Source organism: Rhinopithecus roxellana, chromosome 15 (assembly GCF_007565055.1).
Source record: "Rhinopithecus roxellana isolate Shanxi Qingling chromosome 15, ASM756505v1, whole genome shotgun sequence".
In the NCBI taxonomy this organism is placed as follows: Eukaryota; Metazoa; Chordata; class Mammalia; order Primates; family Cercopithecidae; genus Rhinopithecus; species Rhinopithecus roxellana.
In genome coordinates this window covers 48,417,213-48,442,930 of record NC_044563.1, presented here as the reverse complement: position 1 = coordinate 48,442,930, position 25,718 = coordinate 48,417,213, and the positions used below count along the sequence as shown (strand labels likewise).

Here is a 25,718-nt window from a genome sequence, read left to right as displayed (position 1 = left end):
GGTCTTTCACACTCACTGGCTTTTATTTTTCACAGCCATTGCTTGAGGTAGGTACTCTGATGATCCCCATTTTACAGATGAAGAAGCTGAGGCTCAGAGATGTTAATGAGCCTTGATTCCCCAGCTAGTCATTAGTGGAGTCAAGATTTAATATCACACCTTTTGCAACTCTTGTGGAGTATATTGCATTGTCTTGAAACAGTGAGAGAAGCAGAATTCTCTGTGGGGCAGGGTGGGTGGGTGTTGAGGTAAAGCTTACAAATGAACAAAAAATTGAAATGAGAGATAGGGGGTGAAACCAGGTCAGGGTTATTAAGAGGCCATCAGGTGTTCTGCCTCTAAACACAAGTTCTCTCTCTCTCTCTGTCTCTCTCTTTCTTTTTTTGCTGCTGTGTCATCCCCATAAAATAGTCATCCTTAAGAGTTTTTCTATTTTCTACTGAGGAGGGGTTGGCACTTCGAAATAACAGCTGAAAAAAGGTACAAACTATTTCTTGGTTTTGTTCTGGCAACTGCATGGCTGAAAGTGGGAGAGCAGCACAGAGCTCTGTGTGGATGTCTGCAGCTGCCAGAGACTTGGCAGAGGGTTTTGTCACAGTCTCCACAAAACACTATGTGTTTAAACTGGAAGCCAGTCACAATGAGAGACCCTAGTATACCTTCATGCTAGACAAAAGCAAATTGCTGTTCTTTAGGAATTCCTGGAAACTAGAAAAGCGAAATGATGGAGAGAAGACCAGTGGCAGTACATTTAATGCACGAAATTTAGTTTTTAATGCCTGCATATGATGATTTTTAAGAACTAATTAGGTTCTTAGAGCCATAGAATGTTAGTGCTAAGAAAGGGCTTAGGGTTCATGTGCTTCATAGATGGCAAGTGCGTTCCACACACCGTTACTCTCTATGACCTTGACAGCCATCACAAACTGATCATTGCCGGGATTACTGCTGAGCCTCAACATGGCCTTAGAATACTTTTCATTACAACTCTTCAGGCAGTTATTGCCAATTGGTTAGAGTTTCAACCTTGATTAAAATTTATTTGCCATTTCTGTTCTAATTCAAGCTACTCATTTTACATAGGAGAGAACTTAGTCTCAAATACCTTGAGTAATTTCTTTAAGGTCATACAGTAAATTAACGGCAAATTGTCTCTATAGAATGTTCAGAAGATGAATTTAATATACATACAGTCCTTAAAATCAGACTTGGTGCATAATGTTATATAAATATTGCTGTTTGTACTAACTTTATAGGTAGTATGAAATGGTTGAAAGTTACTACGTAAAATGTCAAGAGGCTTGGATTACAAACTACAGGGAAGAGTGAAAAATGAATGGGATTCAGAATTAAGAGGTCTTGGTTGGATTTGCAGTGCTACTACTTTAATAAGGTAGGCAGCCTGTTGGAGCTTCAGCTTCCTCATATGGAAAGGGGGCTATTAATGTAAAACATGTCTAATAGTTTTATTGCAGAAATTAAATGAGATAATAGACGTAATGAAAAACTGCTTTATAAAGACTAAAGGAGTAAAGACATCTAAGGGCAATAGTTGGGAACAATAGAGTAAGGTGAAGAATATGCACCCTTTTGACTGACTTCAGTAGAGAAGTTTTGGGTCTCCTAATCTCAACACCTTAGTTTCACTCAGATCAGTTCTTCAAGATCCTTGTTTTGAAAATCCTACTTAACTGATGAGCACTAATGGGTTGGAAGGATAATTATCAGCTTGCACACATTCATGATGATGTAAAGAGCTTTACTGAGCTTTGAGGAAGGCATGTCTTCAGCTTTAGAAGCTTGTATAGTCCTCATTATACTTGCCTAGTATTTACCACCTCCTAATACAAAGGCAATTGTTAAGGTGTGATACAGAACAGCCAAAAATACAAGGCTGAATTTTACTACTTTATTGTCAGAAATCTAGAATTAGTCCATAATTAAGATAGTTTTGAGGTGGTGTTTTGCACAATTAGACAATGTACATTTTATCAACAGCAATTTTAGCTGGTGCTAAATATAGTTGGAAAACCTATTTTATAATGCTTGAGATGATGCAGAAAGATCTGAACTATTTACTAGAAATTGATGTTTGTGTGTATCTGTGGGTGTGTGGCATACCTCAGGAAACACATAAGACTTTCATGTCAGGTTGCCACAATAAGGTGTAACTCCAGGATACAGTGTGGATGGGGACTCTGGATTGTGAAACACAATGGCCTAGGTCTTTGTTTCTAACTCTGAATTATTATTATTATTATTTAGCCATTTTGTCCCCAGAGTGGATATGGAATAGTAAAGTATAACAGTGAAATACAACACTTGGATATTGGTGAAAAGAGGGTTTTTTTTTTTTTTTGTATTTGTTTATACTATTTTTAGTCATAATTACAGCAAAAGCCAGGAGTTCACTAGAAAAACGTAGCCTATTTTGACTTCAAAGTTGGTACTTTCCGGAAAATATATTTGTTCCAAACCTCTGTGTCTTTTGTTGTGGCAATGCTCTTTCTGGGAAGTTCCTTCCTTATCTTGTCTAGCTAGTAAGTTCCTCATCTTTCCAAAGCTCAGCTCAAAGCTACTTCCTCTCTGAAACTACCTCTTATGCTCCCACTATTCTTGAACCAGACATCTATCTTAGTACCTGTCACATTTTGTGCACTTTTTCATTTATTTATATATCTCTCCCACTATTATGTGTGCTGAGATCTAGAGTTAGTTGATATTCACAATGGGTCTAATGGTATCCAGGGGACCTCACGTATAGTAGGTACCAAATGTATAAATAAACATTCCTCTGGAATTCTTCATATTTCCATTCTGGAGGAATAAATGTCATTTTTCTCCTCTGACTGTGATAAAGACTCTTCTTACTTTTGTTCATTTGTAAAGAAACCAAACTAAGTGGCTGACCTTTTATAACCATGGATGAGACTCCAAGCCAATAGAGATGATTAGATTCCATATTTGCCCTACTAATGTCATAGAATCCAGTTCCAACTCTTCTCTTTTCTCATAGATAATTTGAGATGTCTGCAAGTGTTTCCTTTATTCATTCGATAATTATGTGCAACTAGTGTTTGAGAGTAAAAATAATTAGTGATGTCATCTTGGAACATCACTCCAAAAATCTGTCAAAGAGTTGAAAGTCTTGGGCCAGTTTTTATAACTTAATAATTCTGGGAAAAATATTCCCACCTCTGAAACAGAGAAGAGAAGCCTTTAAAATACTCTATAGGCCGGGCGCGGTGGCTCAAGCCTGTAATCCCAGCACTTTGGGAGGCCGAGACGGGTGAATCACCAGGTCAGAAGATCGAGACCATCCTGGCTAACACGGTGAAACCCCGTCTCTACTAAAAAATACAAAAAACTAGCCGGGCGAGGTGGTGGGCGCCTGTAGTCCCAGCTACTCGGGAGGCTGAGGCAGGAGAATGGCGGGAACCCGGGAGGCGGAGCTTGCAGTGAGCTGAGATCCGGCCACTGCACTCCAGCCTGGGCGACAGAGCGAGACTGTCTCAAAAAAAAAAAAAAAAATAAAATAAAATAAAAAATAAAATACTCTATAAAAATGTGATTTTTATAAGAAAAGGTAGTTCTTGTATAGTATATATTTTCCATTAAAAGAATTGAAAGATAAAGCATGATGCTTTGTCTTTCTACACCTGTGTCTACTGGATGGAAGCACAACACTTGAAAATTGAAAACTGAACATCAAGGAAACTAGTGTCATTGGTCTTCCTGGAACCCAAAAAATAAGTTATATTTTTCTACATACTAAAGTGAGGGCAGCTTAGGTGTTATTAACACAAGCTTTGGTCAATTCTTCTTGGCCTAGTTTCTTGGTTTAAAATAAAATGAAAAAGGGGGGAGGCAAATTTTTTCTGAAATTAGGATAATAATAAAATTATAAAAGTATAAAGAATGTAAAAATGTTGTCATGTTACCATGTTGACAACAAAAACCTTTTGAATTCTTCCATCAGCAAGAATTGATGGAATTTCTTCTATCAATAAGACTTTCATCAGTAAGAAAATTAGGTGGTTCTTATATCAGTCTAATAATGTTTGATTAATCAAGCGTATCTCATCACAATTTTTTTTTCATTTTATTCCTTTGTCTACATCATCTTCCTCCTCCAAGCCTACCTCCATCTGCCATCTTTCCTTTTTTGTGCTTCCTCTCCTACTTGCCGCCCCTCTGATTTTCCAAAGCCTCTCTCAAAATCCAAATTAAGTGTTGTACCACTATTTGGCCTTCCACCTCAAAAAGGCATGGTTTTGTAAAGTACCATGCTATAATCAGGGGGAAAACCTCAATCAATTCTAGTTTTCAATTAATGCAATACTCATTCAAACAAAAGACAATACCAATTTCTGCTTTAGTATCTGTGGGCCACATGTATTAGGCCTGCTTTTTGGGTAACCCATTTCACTAAGGAATATAAATTAATCTTACAGAAATTGTAAGAATCCCAGTAAAAATATGAACCTATGTTAGTCACCAAAAACCAGTAAGTAAGTAGGTGGTACGAAACCATGAGGATTGATCAAAAGGATGTGATTGGTGTTTGGTGGATATTTTCATACACTAAGCAAATGGCTTGAGGTGACCAAACAAAGACCAGAAATAACTTTTAAATAGTTACCTACCTTTTCAGCTAAGTTTTCTGATCTAAGAAGACTTGGTCACATTAAAAAAATTAAGTTCCTTCAACATTAGAGGATGAAACTCTTCCATCAGTTCCCCAATTATCAAAAAAGTAAAGTCAGAAATGTTATAGTATTCTACCTTAAATGATTAATCAAAGAGAAAGTGATGTAAAAGATTCACACCTGATTTTAAAGGAACACTTAATTTATAAATGTTTTTCCTATAACGGGGAGCCAGGAACAGAAAGGAAATGGCAAAATAAGAAGGAAAACAATACCATGATGATTTTTCCACCCTCCTGCTGAGAGTTTCAATTATTTTGGGGATTACAATGTAAAAATCCACCACGTTGAACTTTTTACACACCTTCTCTGTGAGAATTGAATCACTGAGTCACAACCAACTGGGGTTGGAATTGTTTATTAGCAAGACCACTACTGCTTGCACAAATCACATAAGGGTCCACTGATGGCTCTAGTGTCTTTTTTATCTTTCCACATCCAGTGATTTCATTTCAAGCCATTTGCTTTGAATACAGATGATAAAAGGTAGCAATTGAAAAACAACAACAGAAATCTGAAATGACCACCACAGGCAATGGGGCAGTTGCAAAGAAAAGGACCGCAAACCAAAGCAGTAACTTACGGTAGCTACTTTCGCTATCGCTGGCATTAGAAGAAACATGTTCTGCAAGAACAGCACAGCAAATTAAAGAGATACCAAGCATTGAAGAGCAGCCAGAACTGAAAGGAATACACTCATGCAAGGCTACTAGAAATGTGAGCGAAAGGCAAGTAAAAGCCGCAGAGGAGGCTGCATTAAGAAAACTCAGATAAGATAAAGAAGATGAAAACTTTATCTCCATTTTACAGGAACCCGCTGCTTGATTGCTGTTTCTTCTTTTTAGCAAATGAAGAAAGTATCTTTAATTACAAAAAATGCATAATGTCAACTTAGGCGATTAGAAAAATACTATGACCCATTCATATACCTCTGACTTTCAAGATTTATGTGACAGTGACTAGTATGTCTTGACTGAATGTTTTCTTGACTATAAATTCAGGCGCTTCTGGTGTGTGGGCACTGTTTTCTTGCAGAGTTTTTTATTTCTCAATTTTAGCCTTTAAGCATTTTGCTGGAATGCTGCAATTCAAATTGCTAATTGATCCCTGGAATCCCTTGAATTTTATTTCTATTTAAATAGTTCCTAAACACATTCTCAGGATGAAAAGGAATTCTTGAAGATCTTTTCTGCTTCAGTGAGTGAGTTGAAATCTTTGAGGAAGATGTGAGTCACTGAATAATATTTTATGAATCAACTCACTAGTTCCTTGTTTTTATTTTAGGATTCTTGCTTGGATAGCTATTGAATTCTGGAGGCATGGAACAGGCAGGAGATAAATGGCCTGATACACAGTACAGGTTCTGGCACGATTTTTTTTTTTTTTTTTTTTAATTCATGCTGAATGACTTGCTTGCACAGCAATACTCCAAACTGTTTTTTCATACATAGTTCACCTAACTTAACAGGGATGTGTTGCTTATGTGCCAGAATTTGAGCTCTTATTTCCAAAATCATTTTCTTTCATCCATACTGCTTGTTAAGTTATAGATGACACATTCATCAGTCTATCAACTTATTTGTATATTACTTTAATTAAATGAAGAACATGTGACTATTCGATTTCTGAAGCTCACTATAAATAACTTCAGTTTTTTAAAAAGTGACAATAGTTATACATTTTTAGAAAGAGAAAAATAATATATAAAATTATTCTCTAACAATAAAAAAGTGCTTTGACATCATACATTCTTGCCAATTGGATAGAGTAGTTTTAGAGTATGAAACTAATGAAAACCAAAGTATGGGTTAAATTTGCACAAATCATTTCTCTTTGTGTTGGTCTACGATCAGAACTGCATTACTAATTTGGGCACACGTCTTGCAAGTGCAAAGAGGCAATAGGGAAAGAAGTGTGGATGAACCTGTGCAAATCTGTTTTCTGTTACAAAAATGAAAGTCAAGGCACATAACCAATAATAGTGTATTTTATGTAGATTATTATCTTAAGTGCCTTGAATTGGGGATGACAGGGTTTTTTGTTGTTGTTGCCAAGTTTTACTTTTTAAATTTATTCAATTTTTAAAGAGCAAACAGACATTTGCATATTCTGGATTGAAAGGGTATCCTATTTTTGACACTCCAAAAGCCACTACTTTTTAGTGATGTTTATTATTAATAATATATTAAGATGTTTCTTTTCCCTCTCAAATTGAAAATTTACAAATTTTCTCTGGTGGTGCTTGATGCTGTTCAGACAATGCTGAAATCAATATTTAAACTTCAGCCACTAAATTCAAGAAAAATTTTCTATCATATTCCATATAGTGACTCAAAAATAAAGTTTTCATCTTTAAGATCAGTACTCTTAATCAGATTTTTTAAAATATAAATATCTTTTAAAAACTCTCCAAATGAACAATTTGAATTATGAGGGAGTATCAATACTCAGGGTTATAGAAAGAGCCCTTGAAAACAAAGTCCAGTTCAATGTAATTTTGTTTTATACAAATAAACAGCTTCTAAAAATATTGCCCATAGCTGTTAATTTAAAACAACAAAACAAAACAAAAAAATTAAACATGTGATACAGTTGCAAAAGACACAAAACTCTGTTCTCATTTCATTGGTGCCTACGCAATGGGGTTAGTTATTAAAGAGGAAAAATCATAGTGTAGTATATTAAGAGACAGGATAATTATTTTTTTAATTGCTTAGTGAAATCAGACACAGACTAAATACATGAACAACTAGAAAATGTAAAGGCTTAATATATTTTATTTTTCACTCTATGCTATAAAGTGAAGAACTGATTTTGTAATATAGCTGATAAATCACTGATAGAAAGGCATATTATTACATATCCAAACTTTATCATATAAACATTTCAAGCAGGATCACCGCAAGTCAGAAAAAAAATCAAAGTTAATAACAAATAAATACTCATGGAAGATCAAGTAGCTTAAAATTTGCTTTTAGAGAATGCATGTTCCTTTTGACTACAAAACAGCTCCTTTACTAACAGCAAAGTACAACCCAATTATGAGATTTGACAAGGTCATTAAATATTTCCATGTGAAAAGGCAGAAGGAAGAACATAAAGTACATTTCTATTTTGCTGTTCTAGAACACTTAGCTCACCCTTTCTTTCAACATGGTTTCTTGCTCTCTGGGAGGTATTAAGCACAGAGCAAGTGATGCTATGGTGGGCATCAGGACCATGTTGATAATATCACTTGGTCAGAAAGGGATGGTGTTAACTGCAACAGAAGTTAGAGTGCCTGATACACTTTGCTTTTAAATGCTGACATGCAGAACAAAACGATCGAAAGTTACTTTGTAGGAGCATTCACAGCTAGGTAACAAATAAAACTCGTATCTTGTGCATGCTAGGAGTGAAAGGCCCTCAGGAAAAGGAACAAAAGCCAAACTCAAAAGGAAAGGAAAAGAAAAGAAAAGTTACAGTGACCATTCCTGGAAACTTACTCAGAGTCTTTGTTCCATAACCGTCGTCACCTAATCCGGGGATGTCCTGCATGGAAGTCCCCAGAGAGAGCAATGAGAGAGGAAGAACAGCCACGGAAGAGGAAGGAAGAAGTCAGTGGAGTTGAAATGAATACTACCATGACAGACCGTGCTGCCTTAACAATCTGGATCCCATTCTCTCTTCTTTTAAACCAACTTCACCCCAAACTCCTTGAGCTGAGATTCAAGAAGGAAATTTCTGATTTGCAGAGCAACTCAAGGTTTAAACAAAAGATTGTAAGAAAGAAAAAAATTCAGCAAATGTCCATTTTTGGCCCATGGTCAATCATGTGGCCACAAAAATGCCCCACTTAAGGAATAAACCTCTTCAAATTTCATAGCAAATTCTAAATGATATCCACCATTACAAGCTCAGTGCCCAGCAAGTGTTTAGTGTTTTGCAGGAGGGAAAGAGTGAGCAAATGTGTTAGTAATTGATAAAGATAATTTAATTGTTCCTAACATTCCAAAAAACATATGTGTCAATGGAATCCAATATTTCTTCTCAGAAAATAATTTGTCTCAAGACTTAGAGAGTTGCATGATAGAAAAGGCAAACCAGACCCATTCCTGGTCAAAGAGAAATGTCAGTTGGGTGCAAGTCCCAGTTTAGGCAAGTTTCTGTCCAATGCCTTCTGCAAAGAAGAGTCATGTGAAAGGAGGGATCCAGACTGTAGTCAAACACTGGTCACAGTAGTAGACCTGCCCTGCCTGCCTGCTGTGTTGTTTGCCTAGGTGTGTGGCATGGGAGAGCCTACATCCTGCGTGTTGCCTGTGAATTTATTTCTCTTATGTTGCATGTGACATTATCTTTGAGAATCTACTTACGTTCAGGATCACTGGTTTCCTGCTCACTCTGCTCCTTGTTCTTGTAGAATGGGAATTTTCGTGAAAAGATGAAGCTCTTTTTACGCTTGTCATTGAATGACTGTGAAGGAGAAAAGGCATGGGGCAAAAACAGGGGACGTCTAATTGTTGTCACACTCATGCTGACAAAACAACTAGTTTGTAAAAGCACAGAGAGCTGTAGTGACGCAAGTGAATAATTCTAAAGTGGTGCCAAAGAGTTCTAAAGGTCAATTTTATTTTCAAGGAGTATAAATTCTGAATAGTGGCACCTTGGAAAAATTGTCTCCTAAGCAAAAGACTGGTTACAGATAAATGGTGATGGAAGGAAAGTCTTAAATTAGAAGGAGAAGACCCAGAATTTTTTTGTGCTGGCTCTATTTCTTGCTAGTTCATCACCTTAGAGAGGTAACTGAATCTCTCTGAACCTCAATATCTTCATCTGCAAAATGAGGACAATGATAGCAGCTCTTAGGTTGTGAGACTCACAAAAGACAATGTAAACATAAAGTGCTATACAAGTGTCTTCTTATCACCATCACGTAGAAAACACTTTATTGGAAAAACTGGTTTTCTTCTCAGTGTCTTGATGTCTTTTAAAATAATTTGAATTTGAGTTACTTCTCTTAGTTTTAATTAAAACTGCACAAAGAAGTATGTAGATTAAGGATATATGATAATTATAGCCTTATACATGAATATATAATCATTAGAATATAACATTTTTATTCAAAAGATATTTTTAACAATAATTTAGACCCATGTTCTCATTTTGTAGATAGGGAGGCAGAGGCACAGAGTTGTGTCCTATACTGATATCACAGGGCTAGTTGGTGACAGCCAGGAGGCAATCAACCAAAATCTGTTAAAATTGCTGCTAAAGGGGTGTTAACTTGATATTAACTTATCAAAGGAAAAATGGCAGTGACTCAACTAGATTCTGATCAGGTAAAAAAAAGTAAGAATGACTGTCTTTAAAATTTTTAACTATTTCATTAGCTTAAATGAGGCTGAATTAAAAATAACACATAGATACATCATATGATACAGGTATTAGAATTTATTCATTCAAGTGGATATCATGTGCTTGCCTAGAAGATTCCTTAAGAAAATTCCATTAATTCCACTACTGCTGTTCTTATGCAAATGCTTTGTGGGGTTTCTCTTTGGGAAATGCATTGACAGTCATTTTATAAGCTATTGGTCATGCAGGTTTTACTAATTTCATATTTATATATCGTTAAAAAATATGTTTTACCAGATTGACTACCATCCTTGTTTGGCTGATTTGGCTCTGAGGGTCTTTTAGCTGCTGAAAAAATTAAAATCACTCTCCAAGGATCAAGATTTGTTAACACACAGCTATTGAAATGAAGGTGCCAAAGACTCTGAAGGTAATCTGAAAACAGATATTCAAAAACATTTTTGGCAATGGCAGCTGTTATGAATAAATGTAGAGCAGCAAGGTGACTACTTAGAAGGAAAGGAAACTTGCTTGGATGTGCACTTTTGTCCCATTGGTGGGAATTAGTCCTGTACCCTTATGAATTTGAAGCTAGACAAAATGGTATAAATAACTTATGTTCTGTGTATACTCATACATTCCCATATCAAATATCCATTTTCCTAACCATGTTCATTTAGGAAACATTAAAGTACTAAAATGTTGGTGCTGTCACTCAGTAAGTAACTCATTACTTTTTTAGGTATTAGAAACTTTCAGGAAAGTAATAGAGCTCAATTGTATGCCCATTAAGACTGTTTTATGAAAAATAGTGAATCAAATAATAATTTCTGAAATTAGAGGACACATACTTTATATTCAAGTACTAAAATTACATTCTCAGAGGGAAAAAAAAGGTATCACTTCAGAATTTATTACTCTGCTGACAGCACCTATGTTCAATATAGTTTTATCATCATTTGTAATTTAGGGTTGGTGTCCAAAAACAAGGTTGACAACTGCCCCCAAATTTTCCCAGTTAAAAATGACAGTCCTTAAAAGAATACTAAATATTCTTGCATCACTCCAGTTTCATGCCACTTTTACATTTCAAGCATATTTAAACTTCAGTAACTGAAAATAAAAGAAAAAAATCATGTAAGAATTAATGGCATGTGATATTGCAAGGTATGCTGGACATTTAACTTCAACATCACCAATGACTTGTCATGCAAAAAAAAAAATTACAAATTTTCATGCAAATACAAAACAATGCCAAGAGGAGTAAAGCCTGGGGTGAAAATGCAGACATAGAGGGACAACGTAGAGGGCTACGAGGGCCCAAAATGGGGCTGCATGCAAGCCACATCATTTAAATGGTCTCAAGGGTCAAAGGAATATGAAAATGTGTTATCTGTGATTAATTCTTTTATGTTTCAAAGCAAGGACTATAATGTGCTAACATTTCCCAAGTATGAAAATGTTGTGTATCATGAATCATCTGATTGGGACGTAATACTACTAAGCACCACACTTTTCAAAAGAACAGAAAATACACAACAATACTTTAAGAATAAATGTATCTAATGTGTCAGTCTTATTAGCAAAAGCTATTTCAGATTGGAATTAAAGAGAAGGTAATGAAACTATTGGTGGTTACATTTCCTTACATTTGTGGACAAAAAAAACAAGTCACAATTTCAGTTCACATTCACAGACTTAAAGGTCATATGTTTAGGATCTTAGCTAAACATTTAAACTGTAAGAGATTATATGTGGTTTATAATGCTTTAACAGTATTCTTTATTTTTTATTAGACATGTGTAATACCATTATATAAGCTTTTTTGCTGCTGTAATTTTTTCCTTTTAATATAGAAAAGGAAAATCTGTTACACGAGTGCTAGGTGAGAATAATAAATTAGCAATTGTACTATTTATAGAACACATGGTTCTGAAGCAACTAATGACTGATTTACAGTTCTATGCTTAATTATACTTGATCAATGATATTCTTTGTCTGTCTACATGACAGTATCTTAGATCTAGATCCATTGCTTTCATGGCAGGAAATGTCTTTAAATAGAGACTTTGAAAATACCAATCAAATGTGGCATGGGGCAAGTTGGCATATCTAAAAATTCCATTTTGGAATTTGACCTAAAATGTTGAGCTCTAACTAATAAAGATGATAAAACAATAACTAACATTTATTGGGCACTTATGTGCCACATTTGGTTCCAAAAGCTCTACATGAATTAATCTCCATGCTAACTTCATGAAGTTAGTACCATCATTATTCCCATATTACGGAAGAGGAATCTGAAGTGTATAAATCTTCTATTATTTGCCCCAGAACCACATAATTGGTGAGCAGAGAAGTCAGAAATTGAATTTGCAAATATTCCTGGTTGCAAATATCACTGTTTTTAACAGCATGACAAGTTTCTGCAACTTAAGCCTGCTTCAAGTTTATATTGAAAATTATTAGTGCTTGATTCTCTTAAGTGTGTTCTTCCCATAGCTTGATGCTTGAAGATTATTTATTTAAATCATCAGATGCTATTGGATTCAACAACATCTCTTTTGGTTATCCTGTTACAATTTTTGTGATACTCATTCATATTTTTTTGGCCTTTCTTCAATTTTTCTTTTTATGATGATGTTAAAAAAAGAAAGAATTTAAGTGTGACAGGCCATGAATGGCAATTAAAAGGTAATTGCCCATTAAGTGGCAAATCTGTGGAAACAAAGGTAAACTGGTTGCTTAGGGCTGGGGATAGTGGGCACAGAGATTGGGAAGTGGCAGCCAATGGGTATGAGGTTTCTTTTAGGGGAGATAAAATGTTATAAAATTAGATTGAAGTGATGGTGGCATAACTCTATGAATATACTAGAAAACATTGAGTCGTATACTGTGAGTGAATTGTATACTATGTGGATTATATCTCGATGAAGCCATTTCATTTTAAAAAGGACCCTCTTCCCAACCTCACACCATGGACTGAGAAGAAACATAGCAGGTTTCTAATTTTATTTGGTGTAAATAATTTTTATCTTTAATTGAATAAGAGTAAACCACTCATTCCAACCCTTGCAGTCAGTTAGATACACATGTCTTTTGTTTATCTGATTTTGTTTTGTCTCTGTTAAATGAATACCTTTCATGTTGTGACAGACATTAGAACACCCATACTAGGAGTCACTATTACTCAGAAGTCTCCAAGTTGTTAGGTCAAATGGCATGAAATTGCACAGCCTGACCCTGAGATGTAATGGCGTTGGTGAACCGGCTTAAGATGAAATACATGCTTCATGAAAGGAAACAAAACAAAAATCTCAAATTATTTTCCTACTCAAATCCCATGTTTTTAAACACACATGAGTGAATCTTGACATATTTTTATCCTTCTCATCCAGAAAACTTTAAAACTAGGGACATGTTTTAGTTTTTCTCCTCATCTTCCTGTTCTTATTTCTCAAGCTTTAAAAGTTTCATAGTTCTAAAATGTCATCTTAGTGATATGAGTGTTCTCTGGGCAGAATTTAGGTTTAAATTTATACTGAGCTCAGATACATCTTTTCTGTGACCTCCTTATTGTTTTATACATGCTATTTTACTCTCCTCATTTCTCCTCTAAAATAATTATGTTCCCCTGGGAAAGTTGTTACTGTATATTTGGATCACTACTTTGTATTATACAAATCTTATTTTCACACACATAAAAAGAGAACTTTGAAAACAAGTGAGGTAAAAGAACAAGTAATAATGTAACAAAGAGGGGTTAAGGGAAAGATAAGAGTTGGCTTGAGATATATCTGTTTACAGAAATGTGTCTATGTGAATGCATGTATATATGTGTGTCTATAATTGCCTAATTAAAAAAAAGATTACTTTTGCAAACCTAATGAACTAATGGATGTAGGCATTGAGTATCAGTAGCAGCTACAATCACAAAGAGACAGTCAGATGTTTCATGCCTTCTGATAAAAGAATAAAATATTACTACAAAGTAGTCTTGCAAACCTCTATTTACTCCCAAAACAAAACTCCCTCAAATGAATCAGAATCTAACCAAACCTCTGGATTCAACTACCAGTTTACAGCAACAAAGAGGACAGAGAAACATGGTAATTTATACTATAAATATGCAATCAGCAAAATCTGAAGTGTGGGAAGCTCTACAAGACAAACGATCTGATTTCATCGTTATAAAATTGCAAGAAACAAATAAAATATGGCAGGAAAACATATAAATCAGAAGAGACTTTGAGAAGGATCAGCCAGTTACAATGTATAGACTTTATTTTGATCTTGGTTCAAATAAACAAATTATAAAACAAAACAAAGCAACAATTACAACAACAACCAAACCCATTTGTGATACTTATGAGCCAATTTGAGCCCTGAAAAAACACTGGATACTTGTTGATCCACTAATATTCAATTTTTATGTGTAATAATGGCATTATGGTCATGCCATATTGCAATATTAAGAGCTAAAAAAATCTGATGCATTGGATTGCTTCAAAATAATATGGGAGGGATGTAGTACTTATGTACCCCCTGAGTATACTGTACAGGTAAAACTGTAAAGAAGCCTTGAACTTCGCTTAACAGGTTTATTGCTGGTTGTGATACAAAGGCATGACAATTCTGAAACCATTTGGTGTGTGCTGTAGGGTTGAGCAAATGAGTAAACACATGGATGTTGTTGGGAACCAGGATTGTCACTGTGAATGAAAGGTGAGATTAAAACGTGGTTTGGAGGAAGGAGAGGAAGTATCTTACGATGGTGACTAGTAATTAGAGGCATGAGATATAAACTTACGATTTTCTAAAAAGTTTTATTTCTGGCCGGGCGCGGTGGCTCAAGCCTGTAATCCCAGCACTTTGGGAGGCCGAGACGGGCGGATCACGAGGTCAGGAGATCGAGACCATCCTGGCTAACACGGTGAAACCCCGTCTCTACTAAAAAATACAAAAAACTAGCCGGGCGAGGTGGCAAGCGCCTGTAGTCCCAGCTACTCGGGAGGCTGAGGCAGGAGAATGGCGTGAACCCGGGAGGCGGAGCTTGCCGTGAGCTGAGATCTGGCCACTGCACTCCAGCCTGGGCGACAGAGCGAGACTCCGTCTCAAAAAAAAAAAAAAAAAAAAAAAAAAAGTTTTATTTCTTCTCTGTCCATTAAAGGAGCTTAGATGTAATGATACCCCAATAGCAAAATACACATTCAGTACTCAGATTTTGTCTTCCGGATGCCCTTTTCCATGAAAGAACCTAGAATGTTTTAGAGAAATGGCTGATTCCAAGGCTGAAGCAGGGAAAGTATAAGGTGAGTCTGAAACATTTCATGGGGCTCAAAGAAAGTAAGAAGTATTAAATATAAACATAACACCAAACACAAAACAAATAAACAAAACCTAGAATGAATGGTAGCATGTGAAAAGACACAAACAAAACCTGGATAATTTGAATATTAAAATGAATAATGACAGTAATAAAGTATAACATATTCAATTTAAAAAATCTGAGTTCACTCTGATTATCAAAAATACATAAATTATGTAATTAAAATGGGATAAAAGAAAAGCTCTTCTTTAGAGTATGACTAATAATTATAGAAGGAATGATAAAGTCAAGAAATCACCATTTTGTAATCATCATAATAATAGTCTATTCAGGGAAGAATCATCTTTGGATGCTTAAACTATTGGTTGAAAGTTTGTTGGGGAATAGGATATTTATCTCTTCCCAGATTACTTAATTATTAAAAAGAGGGGAAAAGATACCTTTATAGTGGAAAAATCTGGTAAATATCACCTTAATCAAGTGATCAAAATTAGCATCACCAAATTGTGGGACAACATGACACCATGGGCCTCCTGATGGAAAACACTGGGAAGTACACAACATCACTTCTGCAGTATTTCCATCAAAAAGGCATTAGTTGAAGTTAACCGTGAAGAAACAATTAGGTAAATTAAAACTAAGAGACATCCTCTCAAAATATGTCAATGTCATGAAAACCATAAAAACTAAGGAATCATTCTAGATTAAAGGAGATAAGGAAATAGGACAAACGGAATGTAATGTGTAGTCCTGAGTCAGAAAAATAAAAAGTCATATTTTCTATAACTTTCTCTCAAAATAATTCAGGGGATTATACCAATATGAGTTGATAATTATTGAAGCTTAGTAATAGGTAAAATATATTCATAATTCTACTTTTTCTACTTTTTACATGTTTAAAAATTTTCATAAGAAAAAAGTTGAATTGTAAAGCACTTAATGCAATGCCTTAAAAATACTTATTAAAAAGTAGCTAACAGCAGGAAAAATGTTTCCTTTTTATAGGTTTTTTCTTTTTTTTTTGTTACTACTTCAAATCTAACACCAGGAATAAAAATAATTCCCATTCGCATGAAGCACTGGGGCTACTTGTACCTAAAAATAAGAAAAAGAAGCAGATCAGAAAAGTAAGGAAAAATCAGATCCCAATGACTATCACTTGTAACTTAGTGAAGGCTGAGACCCTGGGTTCATTATTTATGAAATTGTGGGAGCTAATCCTCTTTCGATCTCAAAAAATGAAATTCAATTTAGAATTGTTTGCTTAGGAAGAAATCAAAATCATGAGATGCCAATCATTCTAATTAAGTTCTGTGAAATGGAATCCCAGATGAAACCTGTTTTATTTTTCCCCGATTTATGTTATTTCTGAGACTGGTCATGCTAAATAAAAGCACATCACTCAGTCAGCAGTCTAAGTTGGGGAGGCTCAATTCCAGTAAAAAGCTCACATAAGCAAAGGACGTAGAGACCAAGCCAAGTATAGCTAAGGGGTAGCTGAAATTATACGCTGGATTTTATGATCACTCTAATGCATAGTAAGTAGGATGTTTTCCTTAACTTTGAGGCCCAAGACATCTACAGCATCACTTTGTCTGGGAAGTCATACTTATTTCTCCCAAGGAAATAGAGACCTTCTCTTCTCTCTAATCTTGCAACACTCAGATCTTTCTGCTTCTCCTTACAGCAAAACTCCTCCAAAGTCACCCCATCTTCTCTTCCCTTCTGAACTTACTTCAATCACACTTTAAATATTGTAACATCATCTACACCAGAGGTCAGTGACCTGTGGCCCATGAACCAATCCAGCTCACTATGTGTTTCTGCAAATAAGGTTTTATTCGAGGATAACCATGCTCATTCTATATGTACTACCTATGACTAGTGCTACAGCAGCAGAATTGAGTATTTGCAAAAAAGATGAGATGGCCTGAAAAGCCTAAAATATTTACTCTCTGGCCCTTTACAGAAAAAGTTTTCTGGCTACTGATCTAAACCGCTTTATTCAGGGTCACCAATGAACTTCGTGTTGCCCAATCAAATGTTGATTCTCAGGTCTCATCTTACTCTATTGATCTTCCCATTAGATATAGTTCATCATATCTTTCTTCCTGAAACGCTTGCTTCCTTGAACTCTGGCACACCTCCACATTTTCATTGCTGTCCTACCCCATATTCCATTTGTTCTCAGTCTGTCCTGGTCGTTAAGAATTGGGGGTACTTGGACTCAGTTTTTGAGTCTCCTTTCCCTCCCTTCCCAGCTTGGAGCTTTCCCTGTCTCCAGCTTGAAACTTTACCGGAGTTCCAGACTCATATATCCAATTAATTGCTTACTCACTATCTTTACTTAGATATCAACTACATACAGCCTTCAAACCAAACACATGGTCTTCTCTGGAAACCCTCAACAAACAAACAAATAAACAAACACCAAGCAAGCAAACAAAAACCTTGGTCCTCCCTCAGTCTTCTTCAACTTAGGAAATTCTAACTCTTCCAGTTACCCAGGCTGCAAACTTGTAGGGACTCCTCTCTTTCTCTCACACCCCACTTCCAATTGGTTAATAAATCCTGTGTTTTCAGCTTTAAAATGCACCCATAATCTGACCACCTCTCACCATCTCCACCACTACTACCCCAGTCCAAGTCACCACCATCTCTTGCCTGGAGCATGATATTGACCTCAGCTGGTGTCCCTGCTTCCACCTATTCCTGCTGCTCTTTATTCTCCTTACAACAGCCAGGGTGATCTTTTAAAATTGTAATTCAGATCATGTCATTCTGCTTGAGATCCTCCAGTGGCTTCCCATCTCATTCAGCATAAAACCCAAAATGTACAACATGGCTGGAAAGGCTCTCCATAATCCGGCTCTAGCTACCACTTTGATCTCTTCTGCCACTGTGCCTTCTTTGCCTCACCGTCCTCCTGCCACACGGGCCTTGTTACTTTTCCTTGAATCCTTAAATTCAAGATTTCCTTGAATCTTGATTCAGGGACTTTGCTCTTGCTGTTCCCTCTGCTTGTAATCTTCTTCCCTTAGAAGGCTGATTCCTTACCTCGTTCAGAGTTCTACTCACATATCCCTTATCAGTGAGGCTTTTTCTGACAGACCTATCTAAAATTGCACTGGCCCTATTACTATTTGCTTTCTTTCTTTCTTTCTTTCTTTCTTTCTTTCTTTCTTTCTTTCTTTCTTTCTTTCTTTCTTTCTTTCTTTCTTTCTTTCTTTCTTTCTTTCTTTCTTTCTTTCTTTCTTTCTTTCTTTCTTTCTTTTCTTTCTCTCTTTCTTTCTTTTCTTTTCCTTTTCCTTTTTTTTTTTTTTTTAACATTTATCACCATCTGCCTGCATACACATTTGTTTATTGTCTGTTTTCCCCATGGAAATGTAAACTCCCTGAAAATAAGAATCTGTTTTCATCCACTCCCATCTCTCTGGTGCCTTAGAACATGTACATATAGTATATACTCAATAAATATTTGTTGAATGAATACATGCTCCAACTCCTTTTGTGTTTGCCCACATTCTGGCATTTATTGTTCTCTATTTTTTATCTTTTACTTGACTGTCTTCTATTTAACTGTGTAGACTGGCTCCTTAAGTAAAGGGCTTATTTTTATTTCATTTACTGATTATTTTCAATATCTCCTTAACCTAGTACCTGGTAGAAGGTCTGCTAGTGAATAAACACATCAATGATCAATGCAGAAACTGGCTTATTTGTAAAAAAGTGGGAGGATTTTCAAGTTGACCAATTATTTATCATGTATGGAGCTGCTCTTAGGGAGGGACTTCAACAATAATAGAACTGTCAACTATGACCTAGAGAAGCTGAACAAATAATATTCAATCTAAAGGGAATGTGATGCTTTCCAGTGTTTAGCAATAAAGTCAAGGTATCAAAGCAGAATGTTTCTGTGCACTCAAACCCCATGCTTCCTAGGACTTTCTACCATAAATCCTTGTCTGGTTTAATGAACTAAAGAGGTCTGATCTTGCCTCATTAGGGTCTGCCTACCATGGCTCCTGCCACCTGGCCGCTGTGGATTAAAGACTAGTCACATCATAAAGCTGCCCTGGCAGGTATTACAGGAACTCAGAGGTGAAGCAAATAAAACTGCTATTTGAGTTTCACTTTATGTCCTAATTATTTATGTATAGACTAACCAAAATGAATTGTATTGATAACTATAATTTTTAAAAACAGTATTGAATAGAAGTTTCGTATTAACCAGAAACACTCAACTAAATGGCACACTAGATTATTTATTGTAAACCGCAGATTTAGTTTATGCCAGCTCTACCACCATCCCAGAATCCAGGAGCTGTCCTAGCTCTATTCCCAAATTACCCCTCTGCCGGGCTCCTAGGTACTTACCTGAGGCTATTTCAGAAACACTGACTGACTCTACGTCCCACAAGATGAAGGAACAACAACCATGTTTATGGCTGTTTTATAGGTTGAACTGCATATTTCTTATTTTTTTTACACAATGTCCTCAAATTTGTATGGATTTTCTAGTTAAAACAAATGATTCCTGTCAACCTTGCCCCAGATTGCAGAGACATCCAGTTCACTGTCTTTAGCCCTTAGTGATGAGGTAAGAACTCTAAAGGCTTCTAGGTGGAGCTCCCTGCCTACAAGTGCCTATGCTTGAAAAGGATGTCTCCTGAAGTTGAGCAGGGCACAGACTATGTGGCAGCCCTGTACTACCCTACAGAAAAGGAATTTTATTGCAAGGATACAGAAAATCTCATCAAATCTGAGGAATTGTAGAACAACCAAACGAGATAGGCCACATGCAGCTAGACCACATGAAGAACTAGAACAGAAGATTCAAATGCAATCAGGACACTCCCTCTATCTCATGGCATGTTTGCTTTACTTTTCTCTCCCTACTGATCAGACCCTTTTACATGGTGGCAAACACAGCTACCACTGAATCCTAAGCTCTCTTTCTTATAATTTCTAAACCAGTGACTGACTCTGGCACTCTTTGCGTTCAAGCTAAAAAATCTCAGGGAAGATCTCTGATGTGCTCAGAACGGACTTGATGTTCAGCTCTGTGTCATCTAATCATGACAGTGGTGGCAGTGGGCAGGGTCTATGTGGATATAAAAATTACTTCGCCATGGTAGAGGTGTGGTCTGTTGGGGTGGGGGAGGTATAAAGAGATGTATTCTCCAAAGAATGCCACACTATTATCAGAAAAACCTGAGATATCAAGCAGAGAATACACTGAGTGCTTGCCATGCTTTTGTTTATCTATTTCAGAATTCTAATTGACAAAAACAATCTAATTTTGGACTGCCCTTCCATTCCACTTCATGTCTACCCTGCTGAAGTACTCTATCTTCAAAACAGCTTAAGGGTCATTTCATTTTCTCAACTTGAAGTGGAGTTAGTATCCTTCTCTAAGTTGTCATAGAACTCTATATATCTGTTTTTACCCATACCATATACTTACTATGACATGTTATATTATTCTGGGTCTGCTGCTGTTAAAGAGGAAGATTGGTGAGGTTAGAAATGGTTGTACCTATTTATTAACATAGTTATAATAACCATGGCTCTCCCCAAAGCAATATTTCCAGCTTAGGCTGCTTTCCTGAACCTCACTCCCACAAGCCCAACCTCTCACTCATGCCCACCTGGATTTCCCATAGCTAAAACTGCTTCAACAAATGCTGTGGAGCAACTTGGAAAAGAATAAACTGACTCAATTCACACGAAACACCAAAATTATTAAGGGATAGATTACAGATCTAAACACACAAGCTTAAACTGTAAAATTCTAGAAGAAAATGTACAATATATTTATCATTTGAGGTAGGCAAAGATTTATGGATAGAATGTAGAAAGCACAAATGACAAATTTAAAAGTTGCTAAATTGGATGTCAGCCCAAGTTAAAAATGTCTGTTCTTCAAAAGAGGTCATTTAAAAAATGAAAAGACAAGTCACAAAGTGGGAAACAATGTTTGCAATATATATATCTGACAGTTTTTATTCAAAATATTTTTAAAGTCCTACAATTGAACAATAAATAGAAAAACCAATAAAAAATGAGCTAGAGACTTGACTGGATATTTAACATAAGACATATATAAGTGATCAGAAAGCATATGAAAAACATTATTAATCATCGGGGACATGCAAATTAAAGTCAAAGTTCACTTGATAACCCACTAGAGTAGCTAAAATCAAAGACTGACAATACTAAGTGTTAGTAAGATGTGGAGCCCTTGCAACTCTCATTTAAATTGGTGGGAATGCAGCATGATACAGTCACTTTGAAAAATAGTTTGGTATCTTCTTGTAAATGTAAACATATAACTAATCTATGACTCAGAAATTCACTCCTAGAAAATTACTTAAGAGGAAAACATATGTCCACAAAAAGATGTCTTTACAAGACTGTTCACAATTACCTCAAACTGGAAACTGCCCTAATATCCATCAACAGGTAAATTAATATATTGTGACATAGTCATACAATGAAATGCTACTCAACAATAAAAAGGACTGAACTATTGATGCAGGAAACAACATGGATGGACCATAAAAGCACTATAGAAGGCAGACATAAAAGAATACATATAGGTAATTCCAATGACAGTAAGTCCTAGAACAGGCAAAACTAAGCTATGTTGGTAGAAATCAAATCAGTGGAAGAGTTAGGAACGATGTCTAATCCATATATTATCATGGTTGTAACCATGACACCTCCCAAAACTGTATTTCGAGCCCATGCTACTCTCCTAAATATATATAGATTAATCTTCTATATCTTGTCTTAGAACGTGGTTTTAGAAACTCTTTTCTCTTTGTCCGTCTCACGAACACTTAGCATTTTTAAGGTTATGCTTAGGTGTTCTACCCAATGTTGTCGCAGTGAATGCCACTTATTTTTATATATTTCCCTCCTATCACGTTATGATCTAACAGCAGGTAACATATTACTTTCATTTTGGTATCTCTGGGATTTAGAGCATGACAGGTACTCAATATTCACTGAATGAATGCAGGAACCAAAGTGTTGAGCAATGATTTCCATCATGTGTATGGAGAGAAAATTCAGGCAAAGCAAAACAAAACAAACACAACAAAATAACTGAACATCTGGTGAAAGGTGGGAGAAGTAATGGAAGAATAAGAACCAACCAGCCAGGCATGGTGACTCACGCCTGTAATACCAGCACTTTGGGAGGCCAAGGCAGGTGGATCACCTGAGCTCAGGAATTCGAGACCAGCCTGACCAATATGTCGAAACCCCGAAAAATACAACAATTAGCTGGGCGTGGTGGCATGTGCCTGTAGTCCCAGCTACTTGGGAGGCTGAGACAGGAGAATTACTTGAATCCAGGAGGTGGAGCTTGCAGTGAGCCGAGATCACGCCATCGCACTCCAGCCTGGGCAACACAGCGAGACTCCATCTCAAAAAAAAAAAAAAAAAAAAAAAAAACCAAACTACTTATGTGGATAAGTAGTTTATTTTTATTGCATTTCTCTGTAGTTATCTCTCAGATTTCTTTTCTTCATGAATTTAATCTCATAATTTTTATGCTCAATTATCTAATTTACTTCTAGCTGTCTTTTATTACTAGTAATAAAAATGAGGTAGCTTAGCTATTTGCTTGTATGCATTTTTTCACAGCATCACATTTTCAGCTCTATCTATTGTCCACAATTCAACAATGGAAAAGTTTTAAAGATCTCTAGTAGCATTCATAACTCCAATAAAATCTATCATTTAATTTTTCTTTTCTAACTTTTTTCCAAATTAACCTTTATTCCCTTTCCTAACTAAAAGCTTAATTTATTAAAAAAAATTTTTTTTCCATTAACAAATGGAAGCATTCCCTTTTTAGAAAAAAATCAAAGGGAATTGAGGAAGAAGTTATAATCTTACTACAGAGATACAAAGATCCCTGAGTATTATTATTTCTTTGTTTTTAAAAAATGTATCCGGTTTAAATTTAGTTGTATTATACTTTTCTATATAATTTTAAATTCTGATTTTTAAGTTTACTATTTCACATACTGAAGTGTTATGGGCATAGACGTTGGAATTTGGCTGTATGACTTTAGAAATATTATTTAATCCCTGAGCCTCAGTTGTAGGTATTTAAATGTGATAACATATAAATAGGTCTCACCATAGTTGCTGACACTATAGTTCAATAAATAGAAGCCAATTATTTTAATAGTAATAGACACAGTTTCCCAATTATTAGAAAATCTTTGAAGCATCAGCTTTAATGAACATATAACAATGAAATGAAATTAAAACTCAGTAACGTAAAGGAATTTGGAAATTTCTCAAATGTATGGAAATTAAACAACACTTTCCTAACTAACCAATGAATCAAAGAAGAAATCACAAGAGAAAATGAAACTACTTTTAGATAAATGAGAATGAAGACACAAGATACCAAAATTTATAGGATGTAGCTAACACAGTACTTAGAGAAAACTTATAGCCCTCCGGGCGCGGTGGCTCAAGCCTGTAATCCCAGCACTTTGGGAGGCCGAGACGGGTGGATCACGAGGTCAGGAGATCGAGACCATCCTGGTTAACACGGTGAAAACCCGTCTCTACTAAAAATACAAAAAACTAGCCGGGCGAGGTGGCGGGCACCTGTAGTCCCAGCTACTCAGGAGGTTGAGGCAGGAGAATGGCATAAACCCGGGAGGCGGAGCTTGCAGTGAGCCGAGATCGCGCCACTGCACTCTAGCCTGGGTGACAGAGCAAGACTCTGTCTCAAAAAAAAAAAAAAAAAAAAAAAAAAAAAAAAAAAAAGAAAAACTTATAGCCATATATATCTATATTAAAAAAAGATCCAAAGGAATAATCTAATCTTCTACCTGGAAAAGTAAGACCAAACTGAATCTAAAGCAAGGAGAAAAAAAGCAATAATAAAGATTAGAACAGAAATTATTAAAACAGAGAATTTTAAAAATTCAAAAAAATTAACAAAAGTGGGGAAGAAAAATCTTTTTTGAAAAGATTGATAAAATTGATAAACCTTAGCTAGACTGACCAAGAAAAAAAAGAGAGACGATTTACACTGCAAACATTAGGAATAAAAGAAGAGATATTATTACTGACCTTACACAAATAAGATTTAAAAGGGAATACTATGAACATTTATATGCCAGTAAATCCGCTAACTTAGATAAGATGGACTAATTCCTAGAAAGACACAAACTACCAAAATTGAATCAAGAAAAAATTAAAAGGCTGAATAGATCTATAATAAGTAAAGAGATTGAATCAGTAACTTAAAAAATTAGCCACACAGAAGTCCATGCCTAGATGGCTTTCCTGGTGAATTCTACTAAACGTCATTTAAAAAAGAAGGAAAGCCAATTCTCACAAAGTTTTCTAAAAGATAGAAGGGGAGACATTTCCCAACTTATTCTATGAGGCCAATATTACCTAGATACTGAAATTTGAGAAAGATATCACAAGTAAAGAAGACTGCAAACCAAGGTGTCTTCTAAACATAATGACAAAATAATATTTCAAGTGAAATTACTGCAGTGGCTTAACATTCCTATATTGTTTGTTGTTTTCTATTTTCTTTGTACTCTATATTGCAATGAATATATCATTCAGTGCATTTTGGATTATTATCTTGGGATAGATTTCTAAAGGTTAAATTATTGGGTTAAAAATTATGAATAGTTTGAAAGTTTTGACATAACTGCCAAATTGCTTTCAAATAATCTGTACTAATTGACATTTCCACCAGCAACCATTTATTCTTAATTAATAACTGGTCCATAGAACGTATGATGATTGCCTTTCTTTTCCCTTTCAACACCCTCTACACTCTCCATGTTACCTCCTTATAATGTAAGAAGTCTTCCTGCCCTCAAACATCAGACTCCAAGTTCTCCAGTTTTGGGACTCGGACTGGCTCTCCTTACTCCTCAGCTTGCAGACTGCCTATTGGGGTATCTTGGGATCTTGTGAGTTAATACTTAATAAGCTCCCTTATATATCATATATATATTATATTATATATATTCCTATTAGTTCCTATATATATAGGAACTAATATCATATTTATCATATATGTATGATAAATACATAGGCTATAAAAACTAATAGGATATATATATATCCTGACTAATACAACAGTCAAGAGCTCTGTGTAATTCCTTTTGGTGGTAGAATAACCTCCCTATCTTGCTCCCTATTCTACTTGGCGAATAATGATCTATTCTTTAATATAAGCTCACATGTCCCCTCTTGTTTGCCTATCCTCCCCTTCATAGCAGAACTTATCCTGCCTTCCTCATGCCCCTTCAGTACTTTGCATGCATTTGTCACCTTGC

The 25,718-nt window shown here is 35.6% G+C and overlaps 1 protein-coding gene across 10 annotated transcripts in view; it reads right to left on the bottom strand.

Annotated features, from left to right (window-relative positions):
* Positions 1-25,718, bottom strand: part of DLG2 (discs large MAGUK scaffold protein 2) — a 2,272,173-nt gene that overhangs the window by 20,496 nt on the left and 2,225,959 nt on the right. For 6 of the 10 annotated variants that reach the window (XM_030918836.1, XM_030918842.1, XM_030918838.1 and 3 more), the window contains one exon: positions 8,195-8,240. In XM_030918836.1, the coding sequence (XP_030774696.1) occupies positions 8,195-8,240 (46 nt within the window). Of the gene's footprint in view, positions 1-5,292; positions 5,335-8,194; positions 8,241-9,061; positions 9,162-25,718 lie in introns of all 10 variants that reach the window. The other 4 variants (XM_030918835.1, XM_030918840.1, XM_030918837.1 and 1 more) reach the window with 2 other exon arrangements.